General features: G+C 34.1%; 1 protein-coding gene and 1 pseudogene across 1 annotated transcript in view; one reads left to right on the top strand and one right to left on the bottom strand.

Annotated features, from left to right (window-relative positions):
- WDR19 (WD repeat domain 19) overlaps positions 1-19025 on the bottom strand; it is a 69483-nt gene that overhangs the window by 37764 nt on the left and 12694 nt on the right. The window contains exons 7-15 of the mRNA XM_011365760.2: positions 15739-15819; positions 14237-14349; positions 13787-13960; positions 11283-11353; positions 10658-10830; positions 10451-10565; positions 9459-9565; positions 8630-8752; positions 1322-1471 (exon numbers count right to left, since the gene is read on the bottom strand). Coding sequence (XP_011364062.1) covers positions 1322-1471; positions 8630-8752; positions 9459-9565; positions 10451-10565; positions 10658-10830; positions 11283-11353; positions 13787-13960; positions 14237-14349; positions 15739-15819 — 1107 coding nt within the window. The remainder of the gene's footprint in view (positions 1-1321; positions 1472-8629; positions 8753-9458; positions 9566-10450; positions 10566-10657; positions 10831-11282; positions 11354-13786; positions 13961-14236; positions 14350-15738; positions 15820-19025) is intronic.
- LOC111744099 lies at positions 14990-15108 on the top strand (annotated as a pseudogene).

Here is a 19025-nt window from a genome sequence, read left to right as displayed (position 1 = left end):
TTTACCAGGGTGTTTCTTCTCAACACCTGAGTTGCAGGTCAGATTTGGAATGGTGAGTGGGGATGAGCAGCAACAAGTGAGACGATTCTGGGTCTTGAGGGGTTTAAAGGTGGTAGAGAGGTAGAGAGGGCAAGGCTTTAGCTAATGCCCACTAACTAGCCACCCTGTGCTTGATAACATGTTTAGAAAACTCATCCCGACTCCATGAGAACGGTCTGCTGGCCTCTAACAGAAATTATCAGGGAAAGAAGAACTAAAAGGAGAAAGAAAATGACAGTGCCTTGTTGGGCAGGTCTTCCTCTTTGCCCTGTCCCTAACAGTCAGACCCCAGTGCTGACTCCTGTCAGATACCAGATTTACCTCCGACAGAGCAAGGCAGCTCTGTACGTGATTGAGTTTCCTTAAGTAGAGGGAACTCAGGGTTTTCTTTATATTTAGGTGATTCTTCCTCATTTGTTTTGTGATTGGGAGAGAAATGGGTTGAGAACTAGCGCAAGAGAAATTTTGTATAAACAACCCAGTCACTTTTGTGGACACCTGTTATATTTGTCAGAAAAAAGAAAGAAAAGAAAAATGAAGGGAAAAGAAAGGAAAGGAAGAGAGAGAGAGGGAGAGAAACAGAAGATAGGAAGCCTTGGTATCTCGGAAAGTACACAATGAGGGGAAAGCTGTTGTCTCTAAGGTGAAGCACAGATACCTGGGGAACAGTCAAGGACGAGTCCAAGAGCAGCTGTAGGCTGTGTGAACTATGACCAAGAACATACGAAATTATTAACTGAATATAAAAATATAAGTGAAAATGCCAAGTATAGTAAATGATGTAAAAACGCATTTCCTTTTCCTAATTCTATTTTCAAAAAAGTTAAGGATGTGTCAAAATAAGAGTACTTGACTCTAAAAATAGATCAATCTGTATTTAATCATCTAATACAAAAATCCCTTTAAGGGAAGGGGGAAATCAGCTGCGGTGGGCAGAAAGGACGGAGGAGAGCCCCAGCCCTCTGCAGCTTATTGACTAAGCCCTGTGCATTACAATATACTATAATATTATCAGTAAATAAGGTTAAAAGTGATACAGAATAACTGTTTCTCCCCTAAAAAAAAATCTCTCTGGGCTGAAAAATTACCGAGTAATGGAGTTTTCTTAATGTAAATACTTATGGATCACAAACATGAAATCATAAACATGATAACAAAGTACTATAATCCTTGGCTCTGTTTATGAGAAAATTATTTTATATATAAAATATATTTTAAAAGTACTTTTCTTCATAAGTTACATTTTTTAAAAACAAGCATTTAACAACTTTTCTAGACTTACAGGACAGTAGACAAATCCATCACTTTTTTCATCAATGAAAACTAATCTGGTCCCATTTGGGTCAGGAAAAATCTTCTTCACACTGACAGGATGTCGATAATCATTAACGAACTGCCAGTCTTCAATGTAGAAATACTTAATGACACCAGTCTAAAAAAAATCCACATAGAAATATAAAAGGTTGTCAAAAAAATACTTACTAATTTGAGGAAAAAAAAGTTATGTTTTTGATGAAGAATCTAAGAATAATATTTATCATATGTGCAAGGTAGAGACCCAAGAAAATAGGAAGCATAAGAATGTACATGTGATTCAACAGCCTATTAATTCTAATATTCTTCATGATATTAAAGCCTAATTGATTTTCAAATTTTCCAATTGCAGGAAATACCCTTATTGCTTAACTTTTAAATCATGTTATTTTAAATAGTTTTACTATTAATAGACAAATTCTAAAATTAATTTAAGTTAAAAAGAATCAAACAACACACGATACAATTGTATTTCTACATATTAGCAATGAATATGTAGATATCAAAATTTAAAAATATAATGCCATTTACAATCATTGAAAAAATGAAATACTTAGGTGTAAATTTAACAAAACATGCATGGGGCTTGCATGCTGAAAACTATAAAACATTGATGAAAGAAACAAAGATCTAAATAAATGAAAAGGTATACTGTGTTCATACATTGACCATTAACAGTAAACATGTTAATTCTCTCCCAACTGATACATGAGTTTGATATAATTACAATAAAAATCTCAAGATCTTTTGTTGAAACAAAAAAAGATTATTCTAAAATTTATATGGAATGGCAAAGGAACTAAAACAATTTAGAAAAAAAGTGGGAAAATTAGTCTTTTCAATTTCAAGACTGTTTTTAGCTACAGTAATCAAGATTGTATTATTGCTGAAAGGAGAAACACATAGATCATTGGAATAGAAAAGCCAGAAAAGACCCACACGGATATATCTAACTCACTTCTTTTTCCTGTTTTTAAGATGCCGGCACTTTTATTTTTTAACAATAACCTATTGAGATATAACTCGCATACTACATAATTCAACTACTTAAAATGTACAACTCTTGGATGTTAATGTATTCACAGAATTGTACACTTGATCACAATCAATTTTAAAACATTTCATCACCTCAAAAAGAAATCCCATTTAGGCAGTACAGCATAGGGAATATAGTCGATAATATTGTAATAACTATATTTGATGTCAGGTAGGTACTAGACTTATCGTGGTGATCACTTAATAAGTTATATAAATGTCTAATCACTGTTGTATACCTGAAACTAATATAATGTTGTATGTCAACTGCAATTGAAAAATAAAAAACAAAACAAAAACCATATATAAAGCAAAAAAAAAAAAAAAAAACAATATTTCTCTATAGATTTGCCTATGCTAGACATTTCATATAAATAAAATCATACAATATGTGGTCTTTTGTGACTTTTTTTACTTAACATATGTTTTCAAGGTAAATCTATATTGTAATATATGTTGATATGTTGGTATATTCTTTTTTATGCCAAATAATATTCCATAATATACCATTTGTTGTTTATTCATTCATTAGTTGATGAACATTTGAGTTGTTTCCACTTTTGGCTATTATAATGTTGCTATAAAGACTGGTGTACAAGTTTTTCTGTGGACATATATTTCCATCTTTCTTGGGTATATCTAGGAGTGGAATCTCTGGGTCACATGGTAACTCTATGGTTAACCTTTTGAAGAACTGTCAGACTGTTTTCCCAAGCAGCTATACCATTTTACATTCCCACAAGCCGTGTACAAGAGTTCTGATTACTGTATCTCCTCACCAACACTTATTATTATCTGGCCTTTTTATTATAGCCATCACAGTGGATGTGAAGTGCCCATCTACTCCATTACGGAGAAATAAAAACTTACATTCACTGAAAAACCTATACATGAATGTTTATAGAAGCCTTGTTTGTAACAGCTAAAAAAAATTTAAAGAGCATCAACAATGGGATAACCTAAAGTGGAGTAATAGTCATATAATTGGAAGATCTGAAATTGGGACCAAAGGAAGGGGAGAAAAATGTTTCGAGAAATAATAACTAAAAATGTTCCAAATTTTATTAAAATCACAAACTCCTGGATTCAAGAGGTTCAACAACCTCAAGCACAAGAAAAGTGAAGAAACCTACATGAAGACACATCGCAGTCCAATTGCTCAAACCCGGTGATTAAGATAAAATCTTAAAAGCAGCCAGAGGAAAAAGATACTACACACAACAGAAAAAGATAAGAATGACAGATTTCTTGTCAGAAATAATGCAAGCAAGAAGATAGTGGAGCAATACCTTTAAAATACTGAAACAAAAAAATTGTCAACCTGGAATTCTATGGTTAGCAAAAATACCTTTCAAAAAACGAAGATGAAATAATGTTTTCAGACACAAAACTAAAGAATTCATTACTAGCAAGCAGCCCAGTATTACAAACAACAATAAAGCCTTTTAGCAGAAGGAAAATAATACCACATAGAGCTATGGATTTACACAACAAAATGAATAGCACCAAAAATGCTAACTAGATGGATAAATATAGAAGATATGTTTTATTATTTACATCTCTTTAAAAGATAATTGTTTAAACAAACCAAGACCGGTGTAGTAGAGGTTTATAACATCTGTAAAAGTAAAATGTATGACAACAATAGCACTAAGGTTAGGAGGGCAGAAATAGGGATATACTATTCTAATAAATGAACATATACTCTTCACTATATGTTAAAATATTTTATGGTATAAGATCACTTGAAGGTAGCCTGTGATAAGTTAAAGATGTGTAATACAAAACTAAAACAACCACTAAAATAACAAACAGTTGTAGCTAATAAGTCAACAAATGAGTTAAAATCAAAATACAAAATATACAATTCAAAAGAAGGTACAAGAGGAAAAAGGTACAAAGAATTGACGGGACAAACAGAAAACAAATAGCAAGATGATAGCATGAATCTAAACACAGATAATCTCGTTAAATTCAAAAGTCTAAACACTCCCAATTAACAGGCAGATTGTCATATTGTGAGATCCAATTATATGCTACTTACAAGAAAAATATTTTACATATAAAGACACAAACACATTAAAAATAAAAGAATAGAAAAAGATATACCAAGATAACATTCTAGAAAACTGGAATTGTTATATTAATATCAGATGAACCAGAATTCAAAGCAAAGATTATTACCAGGGATAAGAAGGGTCATTTCCAAATGATAAAGGCCTAATTTATCAGGAGAATATAATCTTAAATGGGTATGCACCTAATAACAGCTTTAATATACGTAAATCAAGTAACTGTTAGAATTGCAAAGAGAAATACAAATATGCACAATTGTAATCTGAGTTTTTTGATACCCCTTTCCCAATAATTGATAGAACAGGTTAGAAGTCTTGAACATTAACAACCAACTTGATCTAAATGAACATTCTAGAATAGCCCAAGTACAAAACAACATTTACCAAGAAAGATCATATGCTGTACTATAAAATGTCTCAAAAATGAATTCAAGTCATACTACATATGTTCACTGACCACAACAGAATTAAATCAGAAGTCAATAATAGAAAGATCTCTGTAAAACCTCAAATGTTTGGAAACTAAACACCAGACTTCCAAATAATCCATAGGCCTAAGAAGAAATTAAAAGGGAAATTATACAGTATTTCGAACTGAATAAAAATGGAAATACAACATATCAGAATATGTGCAATGCTGCTAAGGCAGTATTTAGGGGGCATTTCTAGGCCTAAGGGAATATACTAGAAAAAAATGGTCTCAACTCATTGAACTTAGTTTCCATCTTAAGAAACTAGGGGAAAAAAAACAACAACAAAAAAACTAAAGCCAAAATTAGTAGGGGAAAGGAAATAAAGATCAGAGCAGAAATTAATGAAATAGAAAACAAAAACAATAGAGAAAAATCAATGAAACAAAAAAGCTGGTTCTTGGAAATAAATTAACAAAATTGATAAAACTTCTAGGTAGACCGATCAGGAAAAAAGATAAAAAGCAAATTAGGAATAAGATTTTAAGAATGAGATAGGTGACATTACCATAGAGTCTACAAATATTAAAGAATAATAAAGAATATGAATAATTTTATGCCTATACATTTGATAACTTAGATGAATGGACAAATTTCCTGAAAGACAAACTACCAAAACTTACTCATGAAGAAAACAGATAATCTGAATAGCCTGATACTTATTAAAGCCATTAAATTTGTTTTAAAATTTTCCATAAAGAAAACTCCAGGTTCAGATGGCTTTGTAGAACTGCTCCATCATGGCACCCTTGATACCTTGCAGTCTCCACAGAGGCCACAGAAGCAAGGCTCAATTGGAGTCTGACCCATGTTTTGGCAGAATGCTCTGTTATATTCCCAGATACATGGGAACATAGGCAGTGATGAAATGCTGTCACATTCATTTCTCACCCACGATCTTATGGAAGGCTTCCATGAGGCAGTTCCTCAACTACTTCCCTCCTACTGATAGTGAGACTGTCCAATTCACCTTCTTTAGGGTATACCTTCAGAGTATTAAGAGTTGGGTCTTCCACAATAGAGTGACCTATCACCCAGAGGGGCAGTTGGCCCCTCCAGTTTGGTGTCATCCTGTGGGGCTAAGAATGTCGGTGCTACTATCATGCTGATCTTGCCTTTGCCATCTATATCCATTTGGGTTTGTTTTCTCCTTACTGGCCGAACCTACGGGAGTACGTGAAGTCAGCCTAGCAGGCACCACTAAACTAACCACTGCTTAGGAACTGCTGGACCACTTGATAAGCTTCACTGGTGAATTCTAGCAAACATTTAAGGGAAAAAATACTAATTATAATGAACTCTTCCAGAAAATTAAAGATGACTAAGTCATTTTATGAGGCCAGGATCACCCTGATGCCAAAATCAGAAAAAGGCATTATAAGAAAAAAAAATTATATAGATCAATATCCCTCATAAACATACATTCAAAGATTATATCAAAATTTAAGCTAATGAATTCAACAATATATAAAAAGTTTCTCTCTGAAAAATACCGTTAAGAGAATGAAAAGACAATTCACACACTGGGAGAAAATACCTGCAGAGCATACATATGATAAAAGACTTGAATATAGAATATATAAAGAACTCTGAAAAGTCAGTAATAAGAAAACAAACAGCCCAATTAAGAAATTATCAAAAGTTGAACGGACATTTCACCAAAGATGTACAAATAGCAAATAAGCATATGAAAAGATGCTCTACATCATTAGTCCATTACTGAAATGCAAAATAAAATCATAATGAGGTATCACTACATACTTATTAGAATGGCTAAAATTAAAAAAGATTAACCATATCAAGTGTTTGTGAAGATGTAGAGAAATTGGAACATATACATTGTTGATGGGGATGTAAAATGGTATAACCAATTTAGAGAACAGTTTGTGAATTTCTTAAAAAGTTAAACATACATGTCATATGATGCAGCCATTCCACTTGTAGGTATTTATCCAAGAGGAAAAAAAATCATATGTCCATACTAAGGCTTGAACACAAATCATTATCACAGCTTTATTTGTAAATAGCCCAAACTGGAAACAACCCCAATATCCACCACAGGTTCATGGATAAGCAAATTATAATATATGCATATGATAAAATACTACTCAGCAAGAAAAAGGAATGAATATTGACACAAAACAATATGGATGAATCTCAAAACATACTAAAGCCAGACATGATTCCATTTACATAAAACTCTAGAAAGTACAAACTCATTTATAGTGACGGAAGGCACTCAGTGGGGGAGGGATGGGGAAGAGGAGTCATAAAGGAGCACGGGTAAAACCTTTTGAGGTGATTAATATGTTCACTATTTTGACTGAGTTCACGGTGTTTCACCAGTGTATACATATATCAAAACTTAACAAATTATAAACGTTAAACAGTGCAGTTTATTGTAATAAATTATACTTCAATAAAGCTGCTAAAAAATAGTTATTTTCAGAATCACTCAAGAATGAGATATGTCACAAGAAAAAAATGTTATAACTATCTATGGTGATGGTTGTCAACTAGACTTATTGTTATCGTTGCACAATAAATACAAATATCAATTCATTATGCTGTATAGCGAAAACCAATATATAAATAATAACTCAATTTAAAAAACAGAATGCAACAGAGATAAGTGCTATTTTACTGGCAGGCTACTACACTTTGAGTCCTTACTTCAAAATGCCATGTGGCACAGTGGAAAAAGTAGATTTTCCATCAGGAAATCTTGCTTGTTCAAGTTCCACCTCTGCTACCAACTTATTAACCTTTCAATCTTCAATGTCCTTATCTCTAAAACTTCCCAGAGATAAATGAGATCAGGCTTATAAACTGTTACATGTCACACAAATTTACCATATCACTCACTACTCTACCTAATACATGAGACCTACCCTACTGGTATATATTAACACAAAGACTGATTATTTTAGGTCAGACTTCAATTTATAAAGTCTCTCTGATGGCAATAAGCATGCTTTAAAACATGCTTTTTGAAAAACAATTTAATGTGAGAAAATGAAACCTTTGAGACAGTGAATAATTGTTTTTCTAATGTGAAAAACAACTTTTCTACCAACTCTATGGAATTCTTTTAGAGACTGAACAAAAAAACAGGTATGATATGCTTTGAAAAATCTTTGATAACTTTTTACAAATATAAAATGCTGTTAGTGTAACTATGCTTTATGTCCATATGGCTAATATAATATTTAGAGGTATGGTTGTTCAAAAGACCAAAAGATTGAAGCGGGATTCTCAATAGTCTATTAATCTTAATATTAAATTCCTACTAAATGTACACAGTAGAGATCTAGAGTTGAATAAGGTATCTTATATTCATCATCAAATCCCTAAAGCATCTAGATAAAGAAAATGAGGCTTGAAGGGGTTAAGCAGCAGCTAGCAAGTAAAATAACTGGTATTTGAGCCCAGATTTTCTAGACTCCAAAGCTTACCTTTTTTTGCTATGCCCTCAAAATTGCTTATAATCACAAAAGCACTCAATAACTAGTAAATCATGCCACCTATGTGTTCTACATAAGTATGTATTTATATGTTTATATTGTTATAACTATACATAAAATATATAATGTGTTTATATTATACATTTATACTTATGTATATATAATATAAATATATTACGAAGTACGAATTAGAAATCGTTCTATGTTTTCTATTAAAGAGGACAATACATACATCTGTACCATAGATGAGGAAATCACCAGTTAAGGCATGACATAAAATACGGCACTTATCATCCACTGCTGGGAAGAGTCGAGTCTCACGTTCTTCCTGAGCATCCAAGATTTCACTTTCTATCTAAAACATAAAGAATAACAGTGGCTCATCATTTTGAGTAAACCTGGTCTGCAACAACTAGGAGAAGGTGTTTTACTTAAGTTCAACTAGACATTCAGACTCACCAGCCTACCACAGGCCAGTTTACTCAGGAAGGTATCAGGCTTGCCAGCAGAGCAGCATTAGACATTACTCTTCAGTGGGAAGTCTCTGACGTCATCCAATAGCTGATCTCTTTGGCTTCCCAGAAGCGAGGAGCCAAGAGACAGGTGGGGAGATGTCCTGGTTTAGAAGCCCCATATTCTGGGGCCAATATCTCTTGAACAACTCAAGAGGCATAGTTTCGAAGATCTCTACAAGCGACATGCCCAAATATAGGAGGCAATGCATTCCAGGAAGCACAGATGTATGGTGTTTCCATCAGATTTTATAGTTCATTTATAATTTCTAGATGCAGTTTACCAACACAGTCATTTTTACCATATGCAATGTTGCAAGTAGCATAGCTGATAAACTACCTGCTAGGTTTCTTGGGAACAGAGCTAGAAAGTTAACTGAACATCTGACGCAGAAGGGTAGAGTTTTGTTAATCCTTTATCCACATCTGGCTTTCTAGCTAGTCTATAAATGGTCACTTCCTGACCAAAGTTCTTGATAACAAGACAATAGTCTGTTCATCATTATCATTTAACTGAGCAGTCCTCTAGGACACCAAAATTATACTTACCAAATGTAACTGGACTTTGCCTTCAAAAAGTGCAGCAGCGTAGTCAGAATGAAGGCAAACACTGGCCACTGTCCCCAGATACTCCACATCTTTCAATTTTTTAACACCTGTAGCAATTTTTTAAAAACCAAACAACACATTAAAATATAAATAAAACTACCTTATACAAAGATTTGAAAATAATTTTTAATGTGTGCTTTTACAAGGATATATTGAACCTAAAATTTTTATTTTAGTCGTTCTAAAGAAAATCTTAGCTGTTATAAATCTGTCTTCAGGAATTCCTGAATGGAATAATGGTTCATATTAAATAAAGTAACAGAAAGTAACAGAAAGTAACAGAAAGCAAAACAACCAAAAATTAAACCTTAGTGACAATAAGCTTAATGGCGTATGTACTCTACCTGAGGATAATTCTCAGGCTTGCTCTATTCCTCATAGATATAGATATGACCTCCAGTGGGGGATAATGGGGGATGTTAGAGGATGGGGGAGAAGAAGAAAAAAAAGCAAGGCTCCTTTCAGATGCTAATGGTCATTACTCAAACAATAAACTCAGGAGATTAAGTAAGTACCAGACCAAGGAGTGCCTAAGAAAGTCATTGTGCAAAGGCAAATCACACATTCTAATTTTCCATGTGATCCCTTACTAGAAGAATCCTCATTTTCCAGATGAGTAACCCAAGGCTCAAAGGGATAAAAATTTGTCTACTGTCATCCAACTAAAAGAGGCGGAAAGGAATCTGAATCCAGGGCCTAATTCTAAAGGTCATACTCTGCCCTCTGGACCAAGCTGTCTTTACAACAAACATAAAAAATAAAAGCTTTCCAAAATTTATGCAAATTTTTTGAGGAGTCACAAAACCTTTTAAACTAAGAAAGACATGTCTGAAGAAAAGAGTGAAAAAGACTTCGTCTCTAGAGAAACTTTGAACGCTTCCCAAATAGATCAGAAATTATACACTAGATAAGAAAACAACAGCTAGACTTGCCATTCTCTCCGAGGACATAGAACCAAGCTCGATTATTCATTCCCACAGCCAAATGATAGAGTCCAACGGCTACGAAGTTGGGTTCCACGTCTACAGAAACTGTAATCGGTACTTCCTATAATATAGAAAAGTAACAGTTGTAAGTCAACTGCTAAAACTGTTTTGATTTTACTAATAAATAAAATTAAAATAACACCATTTTCATACTCCTTCAACAGGGTTGGCTACGGTGACTTCGAGGAGGGAGGTGAGATATGCAATCTTTGTGCTGCAGGCATCTCCAAGTATGGGAAGCTTGGTCAGGAACACGTGGAGTGAGCCTCTTTGGGTAGACAGTGCCAGCAACTGCCCATCATCTGTCCAGGACAAGGTGCCCAATCCTGAAATAAATGACAAAATAAAGGATTATTCAAAAACAAATATATTAATGCAGGCAAACAAGCAAATATTTTCACTTAAGCTATCAGAGGCATAAAAATCTTCAAATGTTTTCTTTAATAGTTTAAATAGTCTTCAGGAAATTCACCATGGATCGGCATATGAACATGAGCACTGATCCCCATTCTCAAAGGGAAATTATATAAGAATTTAGATTTTACAATTGAAATTAGGATAAAATCCACTATAAATCTTTAGATCAAAGTGGGCTTATCTCCTTCTAGTCAAGGAGTATAACTCAATAAAATTACTAAAATAAAAAGGCTATTTTAGAAAACTATAGTGACGGATGTTAATTTTATTCCTTCTACAATGAATGCAAAGCATACAATAAGCACGTAATTCTCTGTAATTGGAATGATAAAATGTCAATCTGCTTCAGAAAAGTCAATACCTTTATTTTCATCATCCAGGTTGATTATAGCATACATGTCTTTTAATTCTGCTAAGTCATGGATTTTAATGCTGAAAAATAAAAATAAAAATTTAAATATGAGCTCTAAGTAAAATTGTTTTTGTTCACGAACAATTATTGCACATATTTCTCAATCTATTCATAATTGATATTGAGACCACCTCTAGAAGAATGTAGAAATCTTATCACATATAAGAACTTTACTTTCTCCCTTTTATTTCGAAATTGTCTTATATATTGCATCTTCATGCAGTGAATACACTATCAGACAATATTATAATTTTTGCTTTCCGTAGCCACATATATGTTAAAGATCAAAATGAAAAATAGCCCGTTACATTTACTCAGCTATCTACCATTTCTGATGCTCTTCCTTCATTTTTGATGTCTCGAATTCCTTCTGTCATATGTTCTCTTCTATCTAAAGAACTTCCTTTGGGAATTCTTTCAGAGCAGGTCTGCTAGCAACGAATTCTCTTCGTTTTCCTTCATCTGAGAATGTTTTTATTTCCCCTTCATTACTGATGGATATTTTCCGTGGATATAGAATCTCAGCGGACAGTTCTTTTCTTTCAGCAGTTTAAGAATGTTGTGTATGACAATTCCTTCTGGCTTCTGTGGTTTATGGTGAGAAATTTACTGTCATTCAAAATGTTGTTCTATAGCCACTTTCAAGATTTTTTCCTTGTCTTTAGTTTTTAGCAGCTTGTTTATGATGTACCTGGGACTAGATTTCTTTGGATTTATCTTTTTGGGAATTTACTGAACTTCTATAATATATAGATTATGTCTTTTGCCAAATATGAGACCTTTCTAGCCATCATTTGACTTTTACAACACAAATGTTAGATCTTTTGGTATTGTTACACAGGCCTCTGAGGCTGTTAATTTTTTTTTCAATCTGTTTTTTCTGTGTTCAGATTAGGTATTTCTATTGATCTATCTTCAAGTTCACCGACTCTACTCTGTGATTGCCATTCTGCTATTAAATATATTGCATTAATTATATTTTTCAGTTCTTAATTATATTTTTCAGTTTCAATCTGGTTCTTCTTTATAGGTCCTATTTCTTTTCTGAGACACTGTCTCCATTTGTTTTGAGAATACCAGCCCTTACCTCTTAAAGCATTTTTATAATAGCTGTTATCATCATCATCTTGGCATTGGTTTCTTTTGTCTTTTCCAAAGAAATTTGATATTTTCCTCATTCTTCATGTCAGTAATTTAGGGTTATATTCTGGACATTTTGAATATTATGAGAGTCAGCATCTTGTTTAAATCTCTTTTTTTTTTTTAAGCAGACAATCCAGTTGGGTTCAGGCCAGAGGTTTCAACCAGCCTCCTGTGGGTTATGGTTTCAATGTCAGTTTTACTTTCGAAACCTTTGCAGTGGTATTTGGATATGTCCCCACATGGCCCACTCAGTGGCCAGTATAGGACATGCGCTATGATCTATTTCTTAGTTCAGTTCTCAAAGTCTTTGGTGTGCATTTAGAATGAGATATATGTTCACAGCTCAAAAGTGAACCTGGAAGTTCATAAGTATCTTTATAGGGTTATTTTCCAGAACTCCTCCCTCTCTGGGAGCTTCCTGGTATTTTCTAGTTTCCTAGGGCTCCCTTTTTTGGTCCTCCAGCTGTAGAGGATGGAGTTCATAGTCACCCTGCTCCGCCTTGTACTTTCCACAACAGCACTTGCACCTGCAGCCAATTAGTTGGAGGACAGAGAGAAAAATAAACAACGCTGTTTGCCTTGCCTTATTGGCACTTGAGAAGGCTAACTTGAGAAGGTTATCCTCTATCAGCATTTTAGATGCCTGTGGGTCCTTACCACTGTTGCGGTTGCTGCCACTGCCATGGTGAGATTGCTTGGTAGCTGGGACATGAGAGAACAAAGAAAAAGAAAAAACTGGGGTATTTCTCCACCTCTCTCTGAGTGTTAGTAGTTCTCTTTCCTGAGACGTGAGCCAGAATTAGAGGGCTTCTGTCAGCTCCTCTGTCTATGCTTGGGTGCCTACTTCCAGATTTCAGGCTGCCTTGAGTCTTGAGACTGAAAGACAAATGGAAGACTCAGCGCTGGTTCCGTTGTACTTCACATTCTGGTTTTCTTCATCAATCTTCTTGCTACTATTTACCTTTCAGAGTCCTGAAATAGATGTTCCATGCATTCATTCCAGGTTTTATGGCTGTATTCAGTGAGAAAGACAGGGTGGCATGTGCTTACTCCACGTTACCTGGAACTATCCATCTTAAGATTGATTTTCAAGCATATTGAATTTTAAGTTTTGTATTTAATATACATTTAGTATTTTAGGTTTTGCCTTGAGTGTTAAAGGGAGAAGTAATGGAGTCATTTTCAACTGCAAACATGCTCTAAGAGTACAAGAAATATGGTTGACAGATTTATATTAGCTATCAAAGTCATGCTGAATCTCTTGAATATTCCTTCTATAAGCTTTCCTAGAAATTTGTGAATATACTTACCAGTTATCACCACATGTAGCAGCTTTGTTAAGGGTCTGTGATACCGCAATACTGGTTAGGCTATCTTTATGGTTACGAGCTTGGAATATCTCTTGACCAATCTCTCGAATATAAGTGGAAATGACCACAAAAATTCCACGTGAAAAACCAATCATGATGTAGCCATCACCATACCTATAGCAACAAAGGCAATAAAACAGTAAAAGGGAGGTTAACTATCATTGGCAATACAGTAAATAAGCAAGTACTTTAAAACTAAAAAATTAGAGAATATAATTTCTCAAGGGCCTATGTGTCAGACAATATGTTAGGTAGTTTCACATACTAAATCACAGTCTATAATCCAGAAAATGTTACATATGGAAGTGAAAATGCTACAGGCAAAAGTTAAATATAATTTGTAAAAAAAAAATACAAGGATATCTTTCTGTAATGAGCTTTTGTACATACCAATTATAGCAGACAATACTGCCATAGCGCTGCTGAAATTCCAGATTGATTGGGCTATCTGGTTCATTCAGATTAAAGAGAAACAAAGTTTTCTTGCCAACCACCACACTTATCTGCCAGTAAAGATTAGGAGTGAAATGAATTACTCAGCACTTCACGAAAAGACCAATTTTAATAGCCAAACCTGATTTATGAAAACAATAAATCAAATTTAGATATGTTAAATGTTATAATTATTAGTAAGAGAACAATGTTACTAACTAAAAAAAATACATTTTACTGATATAGAGTCTAGGAAGAATCCTTTGCTTTATACACATCCAATATTCCCTTTGAAGTAGACTAAAATAGCTAGGTAGAATAATTTTTTTAAATTCTCTATACCGCTCATTAGAGTACTGTGCAATATAAGATTGTAAGTCTGACATAGTTCCATCGAAACTGAATTCATATTTAGAATACTGTCTTCCATCCTAAGTGGTCATTCTGATTCTGAGACATCTGGGATGACAGGTCCACACCCAGGTGGATATTCTAGCTTGGCGTTTTATACCATCACTTTTCATTGGTCAGTGTGGCTACACTAGTGTCCCTCTGTTACTCACACAAGTCAATACTTAACCATAATTTTTAGTGGAGGATATAATTGTGTTGAGGAGAGAAAAGAATAAATTACTTATTTGGGCTTATTCAAGATGATGAAGATATGCAAAAAGAGAAACACTGATAAATTTTCTTGATTCTAAAATGCTAGTCTACGGCCATATCACCCTGAACAAGCCCGATCCCATCTGATCTCAGAAGCTAAGCAGGGTCAGGCCTGGTTAGTAATTGGATGGGAGACCACCTAGGAAGACCAGGTGCTGTAGGCATAAAAAATAAAAAATAAAGGGTTGTAAGCTAACAAGGACCTTGCAATCTGTGAGATCAAACAAGGGTTGCCTTGCCTAAAAAAATAAGTAAAATAAAAATAAAATAAAATAAAATGCTATCAATTATACAGTATTACCATTTTAATAATAGCTTTTTAAGAAACAGAAACATTACTTCATTTAAATATATGCATATTGATTGTAAAAATTATCTAAATTTCCAAATGTTAAAATGTGGCAGGAAAAATGTATCTAAAGTATTAAAAAATATAAAAACTTCAATTTCCAGAGCTCTTGTCAATAAAACTGATAAAGTAAAAATTAAAAAATCACATAGAAATCAATAATTCTGTTTACAAATGTACCCCCCCGCCAACTCTTTTTGCTACCATAAGAATGAGAAGAGCAACAAAACTCTAACAGGAAGATGTCCTCATTTGCTGTGATACCAAGTAGCCAGCAGCAGAAAAACAACTTTTAGGCCTGAAGGACTGAGGCCTACATTGATTTAATAAGTGACAGACCATAATTTATTCATCATTATAGATTCTGAGCTATCCAGAAAGGAGAGAGTATATTCTACAAAATTATTAGACTAATTTGGGCATGAATTTGATTTAGAATTCTTACTGTGCTTTCAGCAGTAGAGGTTCGGTCATCAGTCTTTATCATGGAAAACTGCATGTTGCTAGGCTCTGATCTCACTGATGTCTGCAGGGATAAAAATTTTATCATTATGAATAAATGCAAGCCTCAAATTTACTCTGAATATTAATAGAACAAGTACCTTGCTTTCATTTCTGTTATATGTTGGACTAATAACCTGAAATTCCCACTGCTACAAACATTTAGAAATCCTAGATGAAACAGAACACGTAACTCATTAAAAGTATAGCTAAGCTTAAAAGAAGGTAAGGAAAATGTCCAGGGACTATAAGCATAGATCAAAATGAAAATCAAAGTGTGTGTAGAAACTGATGCTGCAGCTATCCGGAGCAGCTGGTAAAAGGGGACAATATGAAAGCCCATTTGACTTTGGGTAAGAAAAAAACTAAAAAATTTCTTTTCGCTTTAAAGAATTTCCCTCCTATCCTCCTTGTGGTCTGAGGTTCAAATTTATACTTTGAGTGATCTACAAACTCCTTCAGTATTTGACAAAGATAAATCCAAAGCCTTTTCCAAAGCTGCAAAAAAGTTCCATGGATAAGCCCTGCTGAACATGAGCTCACAATTCAAAATGAGAAAACTCCCAAAGAAACAGTTCGTCAAGAGCAAGAGTTAGTAGATCTAAAAATAATAGAACTATTAGAGATCATAAAATAAACACTTTAAAAATGACTAAAGACATAAAAGGACTCATAAGTATGAGGAAATACTATTTTTTAAAAAAGAGATTTTTAAAAGAACTACAAAGTATTTCTAAAAATAAAAAGTGGAGTCATCAAAATAAAATAACTCAGTGGGATAGACAGAAGATCAGATAAATTTGAAGAAAGAACAAGTGAACTGATTTGATAAAATGATCCAGAAGGTGACACAGAATGACAAAAAAATAAAATCTATGAAGGAGAAATTAAGAGACATGAGAAGGTCCAACAAATGTCCATCGGATGCTCCAAAAGGACAGATAGAAAGGGCTAGAGGTAATATTCAAAGAGATAATGACAGAATTTTCCAGAGTTGATGAAAAACAGCAATCTTCAGATTCAGAAAGCAAGACTAGTCTTCAGCAGAATAATTAAAAATAAATCCACACAAGTAACACTGGACCGAGAGTCAAAAGTCAAAGCCATTCAGAGACAATACCAAATAAAGCAATACTTTTAATGTTATGTTTTGCTTACCACGTGATAACTTAAGTAGTTGTCTAATTCTGGACACATACTTCTGAGCAATCAGAAATGAGAAATTGTTATCTGGCATGAAAACAATGGCTAAATGGTAGTGGCTTCTTGGGATGTTATGTGGAAAAATATTGTGAGGCCAAATGTTGATTCAGAGGAGGAAAAAAATGCCAATGTCTACTGATGATGTCTAACATGGATACCAGGGTGGGGAGCTAAAGCATTTGTACTGTGTATCTACCATTATAATTCTAAAAGGCACCAAAATAGAATGATCAAAATTATAAGGTTTCCAGAAAATCTTTTTACACTAATGCCAGATTAATCTTCCTTACGAACCACTGTAATCACACTACGTTTCTGCTCACATGGCTGAGTCACTTACTTTGGCCTAACTTACAAAACTTTCCAGATACAGGATCCAACTTTCTTCTTCAGCCTATTTCCTATAAATGCTCAAAGCTCGCACCTTCAGCAACTAGCTGTAATAAGTTATTCCATTTATCTTTTTCTTTATGCTGTTTTGCTTGGTTGAAAGACACAGACCAGACTGCGAAATGTTTTATGGTATCCACTAAAACAAGTGTGTGCAGGGCACATGGTCACCTAGGTGGATTGAATTTGCAGATTCCCTGGCAGTAATTAAGTGTGTCCATATGACTAGGTTCTAGTCATACAATATGAATGGCAACAATAAATGCATCTTCCAGATCAGGTCATTTACAAATTTCTTATATTCTACTTCTCTTTCTTCCTTACCTGTGCTGAAATGCAGATATGGTGCTGGTATGCTAGCATCAACCATGCATGATGAGGGCAAAATGCCCTAGAAAATGCAAAGCAATAAGATGGAAGGAACCTGGGACTCTGTACAACCTTATGAATCAGAGATACATAGATGACCTGCCTACCTCTCTCTGTTACATAAGAGAAAGAAAAAAAACACCCTAGAGCCCTTATAATTTTGAGTTTATTACAACAGTCTAGCCTATACTCTGATTCAGATCACTGTTTTTTTAAAGATTCATAAGACAACTTTCATTGATCTCCTCCATTTCACAAATGCTAGAGGTTTTGTAAACTAAACCATAAAATTTGAAATTAATCATATAAGGCCATGTGTGTTTTATCGTGATTAGTTTTGTCTTCTCAAGAGTAGGGGCCAATAGTCAGCAGCCTTTAAGATGGTCCACAATGATCCTCACTGCCTGGTTTTTATGCCTTTGTTTAAACCCCATCCCTACCCTCTTGAGTGTGGGGCTGAATCTAGTGATTCACTTCTAGAGAACAGAATATGGCAAAAATGATTTTAAATCAGATTATTTGTGAAGAGATCATGGTGTAAGTCTTGAATGCTGGCTTGCACTGTCTCTCCAGTGGCTCTGTTATGAGGCCCTCAATGGAGAAATCCATGTAGCAAGAAAATGAAGCAGGTTTCTAGTCAATAAAAAGCTAGAGAGTAACTGAGCCCCTGAGCCTAACAACCTTTAAGAAATTGAATTGTCAACAACAACAGAGTGAGCTTGAAAGCAAATCTTCCCCCAGTCAAGCCTTCAGATGAGACTGCAGCTTTGACGGGTAAAGACTACAAGCCTTGTGAGACACCCTGAGGCAGAAGAACCCAGTTTAGCATTTCAGCACCTGCATTTCCTCACCCATAAAAACTGTGAAATAATAAATGTTCACTGCTTTAAATTGCTAAGTTTTGAGGGTAATTTCTCATGTAATGATAATTAATGCAGAGCTGTACTTCATATTTCTTCTAAAGGAGACAGAACAGTGCCATGTACCTAGCAGGTATTCAAAGAATGTGTTAGTCAACATTGCTCTAGCAATATTAAATCATAAGTCAAGTAATCTAAAGTGAAATTCTCCCATTGGCAAAATTATGTAGCTACTGGTAATATAAATTCTATTAAGGAAGAGCTACTGAAGATCTAATCAACTAAGAAATTTAAACAATATTAAATTTTAATCCTAAAATTAAATTTAATGAGGGTTAGTATGGAAGCAATTTAATTAATATTAAAGGTACAGGCTGTGTAGAATTAGGCAGATGTGACTCTGAGTCTA

Source organism: Pteropus vampyrus, unplaced genomic scaffold (genome assembly GCF_000151845.1).
Source record: "Pteropus vampyrus isolate Shadow unplaced genomic scaffold, Pvam_2.0 Scaffold5, whole genome shotgun sequence".
Classification (NCBI taxonomy): Eukaryota; Metazoa; Chordata; class Mammalia; order Chiroptera; family Pteropodidae; genus Pteropus; species Pteropus vampyrus.
The sequence above is the reverse complement of the archived record's forward strand: the minus strand, read 5'-3'. Positions and strand labels throughout refer to the sequence as shown.